General features: G+C 36.0%; 3 protein-coding genes across 3 annotated transcripts in view; 1 reads left to right on the top strand and 2 right to left on the bottom strand.

Annotated features, from left to right (window-relative positions):
- LOC148172445 (EGFR adapter protein-like) overlaps positions 1 to 18,945 on the top strand; it is a 112,506-nt gene that overhangs the window by 21,082 nt on the left and 72,479 nt on the right. The gene's annotated exons all lie outside the window — the stretch shown is intronic.
- Positions 895 to 7,156, bottom strand: LOC148172449 (uncharacterized). The gene is made up of 4 exons (XM_088039351.1): positions 6,918 to 7,156; positions 3,527 to 3,688; positions 2,050 to 2,220; positions 895 to 1,135 (listed from the first exon to the last, which is right to left on the bottom strand). The coding sequence occupies exons 1-4, from the start codon at positions 6,987 to 6,989 to the stop codon at positions 965 to 967; spliced, it is 576 nt and encodes a 191-aa protein (XP_087895477.1). The 5' UTR covers positions 6,990 to 7,156; the 3' UTR covers positions 895 to 964.
- On the bottom strand, positions 13,153 to 14,545 carry LOC148172448 (uncharacterized). Its single transcript, XM_088038707.1, has 5 exons — positions 14,510 to 14,545; positions 14,228 to 14,450; positions 13,883 to 14,181; positions 13,273 to 13,827; positions 13,153 to 13,239 (listed from the first exon to the last, which is right to left on the bottom strand). Exons 1-5 carry the CDS (start codon positions 14,543 to 14,545, stop codon positions 13,153 to 13,155), a joined length of 1,200 nt encoding a protein of 399 aa, XP_087894833.1.

The raw sequence follows: 18,945 nt of genomic DNA, 5'->3' as shown, positions 1-18,945 counted from the left end.
ACGTGCGCTTAATGGATTGCACTTTACGGATTATTGTCATATGTTGTCGAACGCCAGTCAATTCGTTTAGCTACTTTTTAGCGGACGAGGTATCTTTAAGTAGGTTTGTGGTCATAAAATATCGATGAACTGATTCTTTGTTGGGTAACGGTCTTGGTACAACAATGCGGTTTTATTATTTTTAGTGAAAGTTGGAGCAAAAAGGTCTTCAATTATGTTTGTGCTTTGTAGTCATGAAATTGACCCAGAACATTAAAAATTTAAATATGCAATTGAAGTAAAATCCTGTTTATGTCTCATTGAACGTTTATACACAAATGGGGGCAATTTATGAATCAAAATAGAGCATTTATAAATTAGAGTATGCGAAATTGTGGAGAACTATTCGGATGTGCAATTCCTAAACGCAATTAGGCATAAAACTCATCTATACCCCATTGCTTTATTGAAAATGGTGGATGCGCCGGACCAATTTTGGATATATTTTTTTATTTGACTTACATGCTTCCACATCTAGTTTTCCGTTTATTTTCTAGCATAACTTAGACTACAACGACTCATTTGGCAAAATTAAGCTCATGTCGTGTTTCCAAAGTTTTAATATATGCCTTTCACCCATTACTTTCAACACTTCATTTGTGTCTGCTCCCGTTTGCTCCTTGAAAACCCGTAAAAGTCCTTTTACGTTTTTCTATACCGACACACATTTTATCGTGTTTCTTGCAGACCTCAATCTTCACACTTTTATTATATTTAGTTCCTGCTATTGACCCAGGCAACAATATTGACGGCAATACGACGAAACCTGTCCCAAAAAATTATTAAATCATATCGTCTGATAAGGGTTTGGAAAATTCTCGAGAAATGTGTCTGATATTATTGGATTAGAGCGTCTACGGAAATACGTTTATTTAATCCATCGGTTTTAGAGGTGCTACAATAGTACTACAGAAAACAAAGAAAATTAACTTCTTCGTTTAACATACAAAGGCTTGATCTGTAATTCCATGGTTACACATGTTATTTTCTTTCCTTTGTCGTATCCTTCAAGCTGGACTTTCCATAAGGCATCACTGACAGGCATGTAATTAAGAAAATCGGAAGAAACTATCATATTTTTTGCTTCGTATAGCCCCTGAAAACACAAGCGACTTAATTAACCATATTTATCTTATAAATTATGAGTTAATCCAAATTAAGTCGGAGACTTGAGAATTTTAATACACTTTTCACTTTAAGCTTTTAATAAATTGTAAAATATTTAAGACTTCTGGTTATGCTTCAATTCGAGTCGGAGAGGATACTTTGCATTCCGAATAAACTTTTCAAGTTGGAATAAAGTAGCTTTATTCGCTAATTATTTTTCGGTTCAAAGCGCAAAATTATATCCTGGTTGCTCGTGTTGAAATTTCCAGTTTATCGTCAGAATAACTCTGGCATATTTTGTCATGACTTAACCAAAAGGAAAAAGTAAATTTACGACGTGGTCAATACTTTTAAAAGTCAAATATTGGTGTAAGCTCAACTCGAAGTAGAGATTCCCTGAAAACAAAAAGCTACGAATTTGTTACAAAAGAATTCAGGGAGAAGAGCGTCAATTTGTCAGGTTATTCTAATCTCGAAAAGGATTAATGTAAAAGGACACAGATAAATCATCGCAAGGATCTAGGTATGAAGGAGGCTAAACGGGGAGCTAAGTGACAGCTTATCCCCGGGGAAATCGTACTAAAGCAAAATACATAAACACAAACTAAAAGGCGGTAAATGAAAATGAAAGAATAACACATAGCTTTTGGAAATTCACAGTTCCACAAATCTCGTCGGTTCGATACATGATTTAAATATTCGCCGCCTCCAGCAACCGCGGGGGAATTTGCGAAAACTTTCACGGTGTGAAATTTAAAAAGACACTAATATTGTAGTCGCAAATCACTTGATTTGATTAGTCCTAGACGTAGTAAAGAAAAACGCGTCATAAAACATTTATGGCTCGTATATCTGATTACTCGTCTTAATATCGACACCAGACTGGCGTCAATTAGAACTTACCGGCTTAATCGGACAAGCTAGGGGTGTGCTGAAAGACTCCATAAATGGCGTCCACAATTCACCTTTGGCCACCATCAGCGTACATATGTCAGTTACGTTGTAATCCTTCAAGACCTGCTCGCAACTGTCTGGATTCCCTGAAGCGTCACATTTCCAGAAGTTGAACACGATCTGCAGCCAAAATAAATTGTGCTGATGCTGATTCAGTGTGATAATTAATCATTGGGATTTTGGGACGTGCAGAATAATTATGTTTTAATTATAGAGTTCTGATTAACTACCGAGGATCTAAACAGAGGCTATATTGAGGTACACGCCTTCCTTTATAATGGTGCGTTGACAAAATGTTGACTCGACGATATATGGAAATTACAGCTAATTAGGGAAACTGGATTCAAAGGTTAAACAACTCTGTAATTTACCAGATCGGGATAGTCTGTCATTTTGAAAACGAAAGTATAAACCGCGTTTGACAACCGCACCGATAAACTTGTGTAAGAACGTTTGCTCGTTTGCGTTGATCGAATAACTCGTTGATTTTAAGCTGGTGGGATTAGTGGTGAAAGCAGTGTTTTATGGTTATTACAGTAGCAGTTACTAGTTCGCTGCGCAAACATTTACATTGCACAATTATGGAGTTATATTTTTTAGGATTTTTAAATGGTGCAGGTTTTCTGGAGTCCGTTTATATATGTGATTATGACTGCAAGCACCTGATTCTTGCAAGCAAACTCTCAAATTCAAGTTGTTCCAGTCTTACAGAAATAGCTTTGGCGTATCAGGAAAGTCATATTCGTGCTTATGCAATGCTAGAAAAAATTGGGAAAAAATTTGATTCAAAGAATTGATTTATAACTAAAATTTTAATAGACTTAACGTTTCAATTGAGAGAATGCATTTCGGATGTTCGCATTCATTAAAAATTGGTGAATGCGCAGAATGAATGAATTCGTTTCGAGGCTTTCTAAGATTTTCTTTTGCCAAGAAAAAATTTGAAAGTTTCTCTAGAGTACTTGTGTTACGTTATAAAGTGAAACTGTGTATTGTAGCTGTAAAGTGGGATGCAGTTTCTAAAATCAAGTAAAAATTTGCTCTGGAAAGTTGAATCTGCAGTACAGTCTGAATAAACAGGTGCTGCACAAATCTGAATACATTTTGGATGAGCGCAGAAGTTTGATCCCACCATCGACACTTCACCTCATGTTTTTGACGGAGTTTAGAACATCTCCCAAAGTTCGTAGCAAATAATGCCAACTTAAATCCGTAGATGTCACGAAGGAAAATTCGTCGCACGTCTCTAGCATAAATATGATCAATAGTCGTGTATCCAAATGAAATTAGATAATAGTTAAGGGAGTAAGAATTTAGTTAAATCTTGACACGATTCTCTGTAGGGAAGAACGCCTGGAATTTTCGGAATAAGAGGATGTAGATAATTTATATTACTAAATTGTTCATGCGTTCTCTAAAATCTTACCGCCAGGTCTTTGCTGACTTCGGCTTTATTCCTGATCTTAATGGAGAAGGTAGTCGCGCCGGTGTTTTCATCATGTTTGGTTTCAAGACCATACCAGATCATTGATAACGATTGCTGGCCTCTGCACTGGCCCAAAGTGCGCATTACCACTTTCTTCTTTTGCTGGAATAAGTAAGAGTTAGTATAAGACGAGGATCTGCGGGTCCATTAATAATGTTCATCGTAATACGGGGCCATCAGGGCATCAGCCGTTTGTTTTATTATATGTGTTGGGGAGCAAGGCAACATAGCGACTTTTGCCGAGTTTTGCGATAGGATAAACGCCGCGAGCGGCAATCCAGTTTAACACCCCCCTAAAATAAGCGCCGGGCTTAAATCGTTAAATTTGAATAGTTTTTTCATCAGAACCGTCTTCCCTGAACGGCTGTTTTACTGTATTGTTATTCAAATGTTATAAGATAAATAGAGCTTTGTTACTTTTTCATGACAGTCTTGATCGTAAATACAATTGTAAATACTCCAAGAAAATTGGGCTTTCTTTTAGATGAGGACGCTTCGGTTTTATTTTCGGAAAATTAGCTCACGATAAACACACTCGCGAGATATTTTGATCTGCGAATTTTCCAACATTGTTTCGTTGGGGTACATATCGATCCGGATTTCGCAGCGATGTGGTTTCCATTATGTTTGATTCATGGTCTTCAACCGGTTTTAGCTTTAATCGCATATTAAGTGTAATTATTTAGAGTACTGCATCCACACTGGATTTTTTACAACATGTTCTATCCAAGGCGATAATAATACATCAAAGCTTGGATCAATTTCCCGTAATCGGTTGCGAGCTTTTTATAATATCATCAAAATTGTCAGGAGTACACGAGCACATAATTTTCTCAAATTTGACATGAGAAGTCTCTAATGACTGTTTTAACAACGTCTAGCTCATCTGTTGAGTCCAGATTAAATTATCCAATATGCATGCTATTCGTGGCAACGACTCATCTTACATTCAAAATTGTACGTGTAATTTAATGCTCTATTTTTTACCAATTATAACTGGTTGAATTACTAATAAATGTCAACTTTTATAAGTTCAATTAATGTTTATTCAGTCCGAAAATAATCCGTACATTTTTTACATATAAATTTTCTCACATGCAAACAAATTATTGAATCAGAAGCGATTATTGTTGATTAATTTGTTCGCTAAGAATCTATCCGCTCTTACAATTTCTTACAATTGTTTTAAACAATGTACCTACATAATATGTAAATCTGCTTCGGTCGATATCTCGCTTAGTTTTGGAGCAAACTTTAGTTATAAGTTTCTCATTTATCACAAAATTTTACGTCGACTGTAAATATCTACTCAAAACCCACGTACAACAACAAATAACTGAGTTATAACCGATTAAAATTTCGGATGTAGTAAATTTTCATATCCGAAAATTTGCTCCAATCTCCGATTCTAAGACAGATAGATAGATAGATACTGTCTTCCCTATCGTGTTTCTCTTGGTTTTGTTGCTCTTAGGAATCCAAAATTTGATATTTTTTCCGCAAAAAAAATGCGACTCCAACGATGAAAAAAATGAATTTTTCGTTTTTTGAGCGCCTCTCGTAAACTACCTACCGATCAAAAATTTAGACAAATTATAGACTTTGAACTGCTATTTCTATTAATGTTATACCCAAGGGTATGTCTCGCAAAAGTTTCTTAAAAATCACTCTAAAAATACCTTCTGAAAACCAGTTTTGGACCATATCTCGTTTAATTTTGTGAAGCAAAACTTACATTAGTGGTGCCCGATTAAAGCAAAATTTCGCGGAGACTTCAAAACTGTGTTAATGGTTCACCTACATCAACAAATAACTGTATTAGAAGCGATTGAAAATTTGGGTTGTTACCAGAGAGCAAAAATTTCGAAGCTGAGGAATATTTCGTGCTGGATATCTCGGGAACTACGACAGATGATGTGTGCGCCACTATTTTGCTTGCGTTTTTTTCTGATTGAATTTTTTGTTGATTATAGTTTGCTTTTGTATGTCAAAATTCGATAGTTGATGCTCGAAAAAACACAATAAACGTTTTGGATAACACCCAATGCAAATCACTTTTTTCTTTAGATTCTTTGAATTATTTGCATGCTCTAGAAATGTAAAGATTTAATTTTCAAGGATTCTACAAAATTTTAAGTTTTAAAGCTTTAACTCAATAACAATTAGCTACATATTTGGTTCAGGAAATCTTTTGCACATTACTATTCTCGTCTATATAGTTAATTTGAAGGTGTTTTTTTTTGGCGTTTACTTTTCTAAAAACGGTCGTTTATAAAAATCCTCTGGTTAGATAGATAGTACATTATATCAGATGCAACTTCTGACTTATGGTATATGCTATAAATTTGCCAGCAACATCGCATGACGCGGCTTCGGGTCTTCCTTTGGAAGGATGTAGTGTAAATCAGTGTAGTGGGCGCAGCAAGAAGTAAATCCCTCGAAAACGAGCCGCTTTTAATCCCATTCCAGATAAACAGGGCAAATCTTGTAAAGCTTTCTAATTATATTGCGTAATCTGGAAGTTATTGGAGCACCCTTACAAACTCGAGAATCCCAATCAACTTGTCCTCCGTTTCAACGGGCAATAAATAAAATTTATTTGAAGCTTTGGAACTCATGAATTCTGATTGGTCTCAAGCGCTGCGGTGATTCCGCGGTCAAGTATGCACCGAACCTTGCGTAATGTGTTTGGATGGCAAGATAAGAAATTTTCGTTCCGCAACGAAATTGCTTGTAGTGTTTTCGGAACGTTTTCTATCTCGTCGGCGATGGTTTCTGTTCGGGACGGTAGAACACAGAGGCATCGTTAAAACAATTCCTGGCACAAAAGCTGAATTTTAATTAAAGGAAAAAACTATAACAACAGCTTTTAATTCAAGCGAGATGAGGGAGCGGAATTGGATTCGGATCTGTGGAAGGTCCGTATGTGTCGTTCGAACAGACGAGTTTCAATAAAAGAAAAATCTTTGCTCCTTAACCTCCCTTGTTGAAGTTTTAAGAATGACAACTTGATTTTTTGTGGAAAGTTTTGTTCGATGTGTTAAAGGGTATTCTCGTTTCGCTCAAACTCCGCTTTAGGTGGAAAGGGACGAGTTGTCCGCTTCAGGCTGAAAAATGTTTTGAGGGTCCGTGAATCCGCGATCTCTTACGGAATCGCAGCAGCAGCATTATTAGGTTTGTTTTTACTAATGAACGTTTTAACAAATGATCTTTCAGGAGGTTTTCATATCGAGGTGGGCGGGTTGCCGCTTTGCCGTCACATTATCAATTTATCCAGGGGTTTTCAGTATGCGCAAGCGTTAATAACGGGGTGATAGATTGACTTACGTACTATATCAAGTGCTGTCTCCGCGAATAACACACTGCATAAAACTGTAAAAAGCAGCAGCAGCACTCCAGCCATTCTGCCGTTACCGTCACTCAACAACCGTCATCGAATGACTAATAGTTACACTTTTGACTCTAATATATTTCGCGTCAAAAACATTTTACTAATGATCATTGCTAGGCTGATAAAGATCTGCACGGGGCAAATGATGCATAACACATGTAAATGCCGGTGCAGACCTACATTAGTGTGCTGCCATTGTTAACGGCCCTCTCAATAACATCGATAGCATCATCAAACAATGCCAACTGCGGTTAGCCGGCCACTACGTTTGAATTTGTATTTACTTTATTTTACCGTTGACCGGGCAAATGCGACGCCACATTAAACCAACATGATGGGACGAAACTCCACGTGTGCGAGCTCTTATCGCGCATTTTTATTTTTAATTTTTACGAATACGACCCACTCAGAACTCTACAAACAACGCCGCTGCAGCCCAAACACGTTTCCTGTCAACAAATCGACCATTCCAATAAAACTTTCATGCAAAATAGCCTCCGAAAACAATAAAATTGGAATATGACATACGGGCGCTTGTGAAATAGCCATTTTATTTATGCCGCATTACGACCAGCGTTGCCATCACTCAAAATCGCATTTTAAAATGATTAAACTTTCAATAATTACCCACGAGGAATTCCACACGCAAAACGTCTCATTTGAGGAAAACTAAAATGAAAACCAAAAATTCTTTAATAAACCAGCAAATGCACTAAATGTTGCTTCACGTCATTTGTCCCAACGCTTTCAATTTCCATAACGACCTCAATAGCAGAACCAAAGTTTTGATAACTGTTGAAAAATTTATTGTTAGTGAGAATCGAGGGGAGTTGCTGCGAAATGTTCCTGATTACAAAATCGATTCCGCAGAATATTTTTTCAATCCTGTGACTTCGCGGTGACAGTTGACAGAATGTTTGATGTTCGGATTTGGAAGTATTTTACGGATTAGAATGGATAAAATGTGGGTTAATGCAACAACAGAAGAACTCCAAAGTATTGAAATGTTAGCATCAATCGATAGGTCAAATCTATTCTTGTCAAGGATGATTTGAACGAATTTTTGTATTTGTAGTCAAACAGGCAAAACAGAAACATCACGATTTTAATTTTATCTCCGTTTACTAAATCTATTTTTTATGAGCTTGATGGGTGATTGTGATACGTGGAAATCAGCTTAAAAGCATTTAAAAGGAGCTGGAATTGCAGCTAACTAGCGGCTAATAACCGCGAAACAATCAACTTATCTGCTTCCTGTGTACGCCTCTTTTTTATTTCCTTACAACAGAAGCTCGCCCGACAAAGAATCAAGATTCCTAAGTAACTTCAGGGACTTTGTCTACAGGACAATGCTTTTCCTTTAGATTTTGTTTGAGCTTTCACAGTCCATTCTCTTCTTGTGTTTGAAACAATGCGAAAAATGCACTTAGCCAATTATGTCCGTAATTTTCGTGCTTCAAATAGACCAGACATTAAGATAATTATATTTATTTAATACCGGAAAGAGGACACAGATGAAAGCGGCGCTAATTATCTGAAACGTATTTTTTAGCACGAGCGGACACCTAATCTGTCATTCTCGTTGTTATTGTTTGGGTCATTTTTCAAAATGTGAGTGTTGAAATTAAACACTTTAGGAGATTCATAAACATGTGATGTTTTATTTTTTTAATTTAACAACATCATTTATTTCATATTGCCGAAATTAATAAACCGAAATTTTGGATCGCATCTGTTTTTAGTAAAGCGCATTTGTCAGGAAATGCCGCAATTCAGTATAGTGGATAAGTGACGTTTACTGGATTTTGCTTGCATAAATGTAAATATGCTCATAAATAAAAAGAGTAGTTACTAAATCATACATGGAAAAGCCGAGTTTAAAATATATTTTTGTTGCCGACAATGTGGAAAATAAATAAACAAAAAAAAAAGATTACTTTGATTGGCATTTGCTTTATTACCTTAACGACAATTCCAATTTTCATACAATTTTGCTCTTCTAAATTTAAATAAATTCTTTGATGCACAGTACTAATAAATTACCTTGCTAATAAAAACTAAATTAAATCCAAAACAATTAAAACGAGGAATTGCTCTTTAAAAAGCATTTGACATTTCTCTCTGCAATATTCCCTAACAGGTAGACGGTAAATAAATGCATATAGTTGGTCGGTCGTTACCTGATAAAGTCTTTTACTCCCTTTGATAACATTCATTGTTGGTCCGTTTAAACTACCCACGGTCTTTGACTCGGCGGATTATTTTCTTAACTGTGGTCATTATGGGGAAATACCAGCTCATTAAAATGCAGGAATCCTAATCCAAACTTGCAGTTTACCTTTGAATCCTCCCGCAACTCAATAAATGTGGCCCGTTCAAAAGAGAAAGCTTTAAGTAAAGACAGGAGTTTTTGCAAAATAGAATTAACGAATACTTTTAAATTTAGCTATCTTGTAATGACTTCAAAATATTTAATAATAAAGAGGTTCTAAAAAATTTTATTTTTATGTTTTAAAATCCGCTATCTTATATCCAAAATTCAATGTCGATTTTTTTGGACAAACAAACTTGCGGCTCATACGATGAAAAAATTTGAATCTTTGTGTTTATAACCACCACTCCTAAACTATTTGACCTACCGATCCGAAATTTAGTCTCTTGATAGATCTCGAGTGTCGGTCTTTCGATTGATGTCATAGGTATTGTCGCCATTGTCGCTTCGAAAAAGCTTCTAAACATGACCTCAAAAAGACCTGCTGAAAACAATTCGGTTAATATCTTATTTATTTGTGAAGCAAACTTATGCTATCGGTTTTCATTTAACGCAAAATTTAACGCAGAATCTAAAACTTTTCTTACCTAGGTACCTCACCAAATAACCGAATTAGAAGCGTTTGAAATTTTGGATTGTAAACTCTTGAATTTTTAATGTTCGAAATTTCTGAAACTACGACACAAAAAGATACGGTTTGTACCATCGTTTTTCTTCTTTTTGCTGAAAATCTGAAAATTTAAGTCTAAAATTTTAAAATTTTATTTATCTAATTGCATAATCTGGAGAAAATTTTAGGCAGTACTTACAAAACTTCTGTTTCTCTAGAACAGTTTTGTATACTTTCTGCATTTTGCTAGCACTGTTGTATGAAATTTACTGATTTAGATCAATTACAGTTAACATAAGTTAAACAAATGTACGTAGCATTGTCTTAAGTCTGATAAATTTAGTCATTTATCTCGTTTAACGACTTTTCCAACTGTGGAATCTATATTGCATACGTAACAAGGTATTTATGGAGAGTAGCGATATTAACGCAAAGATAGAGATTGGCAATTAATCCTTAACGATGGCCTTTTAATTCTTTCTACTTTTTTTAATGATCTCCATTAATCTGTTCTCCCCCAATAAGCAGTGACAGACGTAATTCCCCGTTGATCTGGTGTATTTATTGCATTTTTAACGGCCGAACGTGGCATTTTTTTCCGTTCTTCTATAACGGTCCGTCCGCCTCGATAATATTTTTCTTCATTAAAAAAGGATTAAAATTGTCCTTTGTAAGAAGAAGTGGGTAAGCTGGCCATTTCTCTTGATAGTGTGGCAGAGGCTCATTCGCGGTCGAGTAAGCGGTTGTTACAGTGAACAGAGGACAGTAATATTTCCACGTTGCTTGCAGACGGTAGCAGGTCTCATACGAGCGTTCTTAATAACAGTCGGACGGTAATCCTCGTCTGATTGATGGGCCCTCCATGATGGAGCTGGGAAAGAGAAAGAGGCTCAACCTGCGACCCGGCCACACCCTCTCATCACTTCTAGATTATTACCGTGTGTGCTTGGCTCCTTTTCCCTTTCTCGCGCTTTTCCATCGCCGTCTGTTTCAACGAATAAAAGACGTGATTTTATGGATGTTTTATTTAGCTAAATCTCCACCGTTTAACCGCCGACATTTTATAGCTCTTGGAAGGATGAAATTTTTATAATATCCGAAAAGCATCCGCCGATGGAAAGGTTTAGACTAATTTTCACGTCATAATAAACTACAACTTCCCAACTTTACGCCAACGCTCCGACCACGCTGCTCATCATCCTGAATGGATGCGTACGATCTACGCTGATAAATGTTACGCTATAGTCAAGAGATGCTCGTAAAGTTTTTAAAACTGCGGTATTAAAACACACATTTATTAAAATCGGCGTTGACCCTGGCATAAGAGCGGTGAATTATTTAGCAACAAAAACCAAATGTGAATTTTTTAAAAGAACCACCCACACCGGCAATTAGCGGACATCAAACATTAAAAAATTGGAAAGGATGTGTTGGATATGTTAAAAGACTTTTTACAATAATTAAAAAACAAAATCAACAAAATATTGTAACAACTTTTCTGTTCCCAAAGCATTTTTTTCATTTGATGTGCGATTTTCACGCACTGTGAACAACTCGTTTCTATTTCAGATTTTCGAAACTTCGAATAAGATCGAGTGGAGATCAGTGACTAAAATCCTAAAAGTTTCAATTACCACAGGTTTATAAAGAATTTAGGGAATTGATTGATGTTCGACATTTACGGTGTAAACCAAACAAAGACGTGAATTCTCATTCTTAATCCCAGTTGATTTATTCATAATTTTGAAAAACGGACACAAAATAATGATGTTGAACTTATTTCATCTTACTAATAAATCCAAATCGTTTTTCAACATTCAAACTGGCCACGAGCAATTACAGAGAAGATTAATGATTGCAGCTAAATATTTAGTACCATTTATCAATGGTCCGGCGTGATAAATTTAAAATAAAAGAGGCTGCATAACCGCTCGAAGTTGTCAGTTCCGTCATGAGAGATGTGAGTGAAATAAACATGTAATTCATTTATTTTCATTTTATTTTTAGAAAATTGTACACATAACGTTTAACGAAAATTTTGAATGTCCTTCTCGTCATCGTTGGTAAGATCGGAGAGGTCATCGTCGCTAATATCGTCACCAAAAGTGTCCTAAAAAAATCTGTTAACACTCATTTTTAATGGAAGAGATTTCTTACTATTTGTAACCATTCCGCGTCCAAATCTTCTTCTGAATCATTGCCGCCTTCTGAGTGTCCATTTGACTGAAGTTTGTTTTGTTTTTCTTGTTCTTCTAATTCAGCCAAAGTTGGCCAGTGGCATCCGGGCGGTGGAATAATAACAATTTTGTTGTAATCCTCTGGACGACCCATTTTCTTCTTGGTGCTTCTGATTTGACTTAGCTGAAACGAAGCTCAGAATTGGTATCATAGACATGCGCTTTATTTCTTTTGAGAAGAATGAGTGGGGATAAGATTAGTTTAGAACACGAAGAAGGGGGAAATTTTCAGAGATTCTAAATTATCATAAGAGTGTGAACAAGGATTTTCTAAAAAGAAAAGCAAAATCATCTGGAAACACAAAAAGACAACTATTTTTATTCATACTTTATTGGTGTCAATTTAGATATGTACATAAACATCATGAACAATGTCATTCTCATTCATTACTAACTTTGTACAAGATAAGAGTGACGTACAGCTAAAGACGTAACATTGTGATTCATTCGGTTGAGTAAAATTTCTTAAAAAACAAAATTTAAATTTACAAATTCTCTGAAGCCGCTTCACTCACATCACTGTTTTTAGCACTATTTTGTCTCTTAAGTCTCCTGATTTGGGCCTTTTCAACCTTCGATTCCAATTTTCCACGGAATTTCTCCATAACTAAATCACTAACGATATTTCCAAGGTTCTGATTGTCACAATGAAACTTTTTAGATGCATGTAACATTTCTTGGAAAACGTTTCCCATATCAATATTGGCAGACGAAACAATTCCAGTTGAGTCACTCATTGATTTCTGAACAGAGAAATGTTAAAAATGTACGAAATTAGTTAATTGGTACTGACCTAGCTGGCGGTTGACGAGCAACTTCACTTGTGACGACAGTGGACTAAATGCTGCCCAACTGCTTGGTACTTTCTGCATTTTTCAGAAGTTATCGTGTTGGAGGGGAGGGCACTGAAGATAAGTGTGCAAACTTTGATAAATTGAAAATAAAAATAAACGGAAAATCTGTTGGTAACCTTGATTTCTAAGCTGGTCATCTGAATCCGATTTTTTGGCCAAGGAGTAAGATTTAAAACAACTTTTTCAAAAAGTTGCTTTAAATTCATTTTTGGTTTAAATGTATAAGGAAAAAAGTTATTTTGCTCAAGATTTTATTGCTAAATTGTTTTATATACAAAATGTAACATATCTATACAGAAAACTTTGAATGATCCACTTAAACTATTGAACTCTGCGTTTCTTTCCAAATTCTTATGGTGTCAACCAATCGTGACAGAACTTTCCACTGCTTAAACTCATAGTAAGAGCACGTTGATAAATAAAAAGACAGTGGATTATTTGAATTTTCCTCCATTTCCAACACTAAAGTTCTACGTCTAGATTGCAAAGTTCCTCTGGTTATTCGTACAGATCTACAGGCGTTCAAATTTATCGTTTGAAATGGTAAATTAAACAGATCGTCAACGGGATAGTTAAAACATTTTAACTCCGTTCCTTGTAAAACACACCATTTTTGGTTCCAAAAAAGACCATTACGACTAACATCTAACCATCCTTTGTGACAAAAATCAGAAGTATTAACTAATGCAATCACATCAGTGACGAGTTTGCATAACTGCGAATCAATAAGTTCCAATATGACTTCATGGGTTTGATTGACGTTGGGCATTGTAATGGACACAGTTTTCCAAAGTTTGAAAAGGGATTCACGACGCCACGTGTTTTCGTTTTGGGAAGAATTTGGAGTGAACCAGGAAGTAATCTTGTCCTTGAGTTTCTGCACGCAGTTCTAAAAAATAAGATTAGAAAAGCACACACTGAATTTTATTTACCTTTTTTTTGACGGTCAAAACGTAGATTTTGACTGATATTTCAAAATCAACAGGGAGATTCGTGAACGTGTGGTAGATATTAAAATCAATGATGCCATCAGAATTTGGTTCACAAATTCTACTCATACACAAAGTAGAATTACAAGTTAAGGCACACAAAAAGTACTGACGATAATTTCTAGAGTTGGAATAATGTAGTTTTACGTTCGTCAGAGACACCGATCCTATGTTGTAAAACGTGCCCCGAAAGGATGAGCACCTTTTTCTAAAATCCTCGAGTAGAAGCTTAGTTTTTAGATCTAGAATTAGAGATGTTTTTGCGATCGGTTTCGTCATACTACTTACGTGTCGCCAAAATTTTCTTCTCGGAATTTAATCTCGCCAAATCAAATCTGTTACTACCAGTCTGAATATCCTTTAAGATTTTCTCCAGTTTGATGTCCTCTTCCAGGAGTCTTTCCCGAAAATGCTGCAAGTCGCATACTTCTTTTTCAAAACTATCCGGAGACGAGTAAACTGTGGTAGAGTCGCTCCCGACTGATGATCCAATCCCGCGATCACTGAATTCCTAAAAAAACGTAAAAAAATAGTCTAAATTAGACACACGCGTGAGATATTTATAATTACCCACGAAACCGAAGAGTCTGACGAACTGCTGCTCATTTTGTGTTAATAATTTAGTTACGCGCTGCTGGTAAGGTCGGTACGCAAATGTGGTCAAATCTGAACTCTACCCCAAACTTCAACTTTCAAATAGCAGGTCGAATATTAAAACCCTAACGACTTTAAATCCCACAGTTTATTGGAAACTCAGGTAAGAGTGAATAATTAAATGGAGATGTTTTGGTGGTTTTACAACTTAATCCTTTCAAGAGTTGTTTAGTGGTGAAGATTAGAAATCCAGGGCAAGAAATTCTCCGAAGGTGTTCTGTCTAGACCGCATCGGCAACTTCAAGGGGTAAAGTTCTTTGTCTCTATGTAAAAATACAGGTGTCCGAGTTACTTATTTCGTATTCTCAGTTATGCCGGGTGCTAGTTAATTGCAAAAACGCAATGCATAGAATCTGAATAATACTGAGCTTCAAAGCATTATAAAAACGAAACATTTTATTTATGTTGTGGGTACACAATAGGCAACATTGTTATAATAATAAATTGAAAAATAGAATAAAACCACTTCTATTATTCTCATACTTTTCCGCCGCTAGGCCATAGAAATTTAGTTTTAATAATCTCAGTATTGTTCTCGTTTGGTGGCCAAAACCAATCGCCTATTTTATTATTTTAGCTGTGATCCGGACCTCTCGCAGAATATTGGGACACAATTTTGCGGTCCACAGAAATCGAATATCTACAAATAAGGTAGTGATGTGGAAGAATCAATCCAGTTTTTTCTCACAACTTCAATTTCATTTTTATGAGGTGTTTTGTTGCTTTGAAAGTTTCCGATTGCTTGGAATGTTCGAAATAAATCACTTAATTGGGAGCTTGCTCAATTTGATTGAAATTACTTTTCCAGTATTTTGTGGATATTTTTTAATTCCCTAAGGCAACAGTTTGTTTTTTATTATCATTTTACTGCATGGATAAGCAGACATTTTTACAACGATGTTTATCTCTAAACATGCTCTCAACTTGATGAAATCCCTTTACTAAAAAGATAGATAGTTTCAACAGTAAAAACGGTGGAAAATTTATGGTCACGACTGGTGCTCCGGGATTATTGTATTTTAATAAAAACGTTACGGTTTTTTTACTATTTAGTAGGTTTTGATGTTGGTGTCTCTCCAAGTGTTGTTCTTAGTTTTCTGAAGATTGCTTATTGGCAACGATTATAATTCATCCTGTTAGCGGTTGATAATATTTATAGCTTCTATCGGCGTCTAGTGTCTGTAAATTTCGGCGTGTGCACGCGAGCAATCTAAACGATTTTCCCCAAAGACTTCTTTTTATTCTCGTCCCATTCGCGAGATTTGTTTATTGATATAATTTCCCTTTTGGGCCCGGCATAGACTGCATGTTGAAACCATCAATAAGAATGCCGGTTCCAAAACCATTACTTTTCTTATTTATTATTCCACACAACAATCCTCCGTTTTGCGGCTAGCAAAAAATGTTTTATTGGGAGCTTATATTTTTTTATTTCTTTGCACTTTTCAACAGCATATTGGGTTACACTGGGAAGGCCAAATCGGTCAGATTTGTTCAGCTCCTCTTACGCTATTAATTGCAGTGAATTGGTACACAGACGGAGCTTGTGCCAATTAAATTCACAAACAGAAAATATCGATTTAAATGTCATACAGAGCGAGTGTATCACACCTAAACAATGAGTTCCGTTCGTAAATAATAAAGGGGAAAAAATCTCCTGGATGTGGCAATTAAACCGATCCGAGGCTTTTCCCCGAATGGAATTAAATAAATTAGCGACAAAGGAAAAGGCGATTTCCATAAACTAAATGTTTAAATAATTCAAAGATTGCTAGGGGTCTTCCAACGCAGTCGAATCCGTCGTCTTGAGTATGTAAATGCGCCAACGGATAAGTAACGAGCAAGTGATTACCTAGCAATCTGGGAGATGGTTTGCTCCACAACCGGCGAAAGTGAGTTACAAACTAGCTTAAACTTATGAATAATCCAGCAGCTTAGCAGTGACGCCAAACCGGTGTGAAGTTGGTCTTATCTAAGACGCGGATTTAGACTGGCCAACTTCTCCTGAAGACACTACGCAGCCTGTATTATTATAACTTCGTGAACTTGCCGCGTCATACATACATTCATGACGAGTTTCTGAGTTTCAACTGAATTTTATAAATGCTAACAAATACGTTCGCTCGTAATAATACATGAGGAAGATACAGGTTGCATTTGATGGAGTTCCGTGTTTTGCTATATACGAGCCGTCATGTTCGCTGCATCTACATCTGGCGGCTCTTATGCACAAAGCTTTGTTTTTGAATATGAATAATAAAATATCGTGTTCAAGCACTAATCATCTTAAGATCTGATATGCATTTGTAGTTCTACTTCTTTCTGTTAATAAGAGAAATTTATTTCTAGCTCACCTGTCTGTTATAATGACGCTAAGAGGGCTTTTCTTAGAAATATTACAAGCTTCTTTCAGTGGCAAATGACATTCTTCAAAATTGTTTGGAGAAAAACTAATTAAATCTCTGACCTGCTACAATTATTATGTAATTGGCATTCTTATTAGACTTTGTACTGCTACTTTTAAAAATTTGTTTAGCAGTCTTAACTAAATAATGCTTTCATAGTTTGGAGTCAATTTGAAAAGATCTGAATAAGGCCAGCCACCTGTGAGTAACAAGATTTACCATACACACCAAGAGCTCAAACAGTTTTCCGTCTAACGAAAGCTGAAATGTATCAACCGTGTGCTCCAACTCATAAAATCTGCTTCGCGAGCTTTTTATTCCCATGCATTTAACCGGTTCATGAATAGTTTTGACCTAGATTTAAAAGAAATTGTCGTTTGATGGAAATTAAAGTGAGGAGTAAATTTCCAGAACAAAACCATTTTACATACGTCAGAATTTTTCAACTTGTAAAGAGAGTTCAACTTGCCGTTTAAAATTTTAATTAAGGTGATACGGTTTTTATGGTAATTACTCTAAGCCAGAGCGGTCGCAGCCATATCTGTTTTCCCCCAGGTATAGTTTTTTCCAATTCGGTCGAAGCGGCGCGTACATCTCGATAAAATGCCAGATCGGCGACCTTTCAGCCAAATATTAGCGTTGACGTTTTTTAATCTCGCATAAAGTAAATGGAATATGCAACGGTCATAATGTAGTTTTTACAACACAAACAATAAAGTTTTTCTGCGATATCGGAACGAGTGGGAAGGAAGTCACCACTCTTTTCATGCTCCAGATACTTTTCCGCTTTAACATCTACCCTCTCTATATCATCAGACACATGTTTTATTTCTGTGCCTTCGGTTTTTCGCATCTCCCTTCTTATTATCTCTCCTTATTTCTCCAATAAATTCGCTTAAGCAACTCCTATACCATCCCAAAATTCAACAATGCCGACGGCGCGGTTTTTCCGGTGCGACTACCATTACACGTGTAAATTCAGAGATTATCATCTTGGATATTCGCCAATGAATGCATGGGTGGTTTTCCCAACTTGTCTAGAACTATCTACAATTACATCTCAACAATAAGAAGAAACATCGATGTAATCAGACCATAAGTAGTAAAAGACGGCGCCTTTTTGCTATCAAAACTTCCCTCCGGCGTTTTTCTCCTAATCTAATTTTTCACTTTATTACCTATGACGTTTTCTAAAAAATTTACTAGCTACTCACTGGAAAAAAACCCACGAAGATAAATTAAGACACGCCGCAATTGCTCACCCCATTCTCATCAAATTTTCTGCACCTGCTATGGCGGTGCTGCTTTCGATAAAATCTCTTGCGCTGCTTTAAAAAGTTAAACAAGCTAACAGGTTGATCATTCTACCATCTTTAGCCTCGTGGAAAATAACGCAGTTAAACGCGAAATAAAACTCACGGTACTAGATTTTAAAGTTAAAAGCGGATTTCAAAAGGTTAATAAAGAGATTTTCTTGGCTCTCGTGCAGCATATTAACTTTACTGACGTTTTGGTATGGTTAATTTTCTTTTTACTGCAACAAACTCCCGGCGCATCCACCAATTTTGCACACAGGTATACGATAAGCGTGGATGGTCTCTGAGCTTTAAGTTCTTTGTAATGATCTATTATGTGCCTTATGATTGTGTTCAAATTTCAATACTTTCGATATGCATCGACGGACACGATAACAAGCAAATTACACTCGGATTTCTGTATTTATATTGTCAGTTTTCTTATTTTAGATCCTTTGATTGTCAGAACTGTGTTTCACAATAGTGGCACAATATTAGATCGCGGAATCTTTGTCTCTCTGTTTCATTTCAGTTTGTGCATAGAATTCGGTAATTTTAGGGACAGGAAAAGGAGTAGTTTAACAGTTTAACTTTATTAATGTCAGTGTTGTAGCTTAATTTGTGAATCTCATTTTACTGCATCCGCGTTGGG

The sequence above is a fragment of the Gnatocerus cornutus genome, chromosome 6 (assembly GCF_029298725.1).
Source record: "Gnatocerus cornutus isolate USDA-ARS CGAHR chromosome 6, icGnaCorn1.1, whole genome shotgun sequence".
Taxonomy (NCBI): Eukaryota; Metazoa; Arthropoda; class Insecta; order Coleoptera; family Tenebrionidae; genus Gnatocerus; species Gnatocerus cornutus.
This window is presented reverse-complemented; position numbering and strand designations above follow the sequence as displayed.

Coding starts and splice junctions, on each gene's coding strand:
- LOC148172448 (XM_088038707.1), bottom strand. CDS start 14,545: ATGAGCAGCAGTTCGTCAGACTCTTCGGTTTCGTGG. Junction 14,451..14,509: donor CAGACTCTTCGGTTTCGTGG/GTAATTATAAAT, acceptor ACGTTTTTTTAG/GAATTCAGTGATCGCGGGAT. Junction 13,828..13,882: donor TTTTGACCGTCAAAAAAAAG/GTAAATAAAATT, acceptor AACTGCGTGCAG/AAACTCAAGGACAAGATTAC.
- LOC148172449 (XM_088039351.1), bottom strand. CDS start 6,989: ATGGCTGGAGTGCTGCTGCTGCTTTTTACAGTTTTATGCAGTGTGTTA. Junction 3,689..6,917: donor CGGAGACAGCACTTGATATA/GTACGTAAGTCA, acceptor TACTTATTCCAG/CAAAAGAAGAAAGTGGTAAT. Junction 1,136..2,049: donor TAGCTTGTCCGATTAAGCCG/GTAAGTTCTAAT, acceptor TTGTGTTTTCAG/GGGCTATACGAAGCAAAAAA.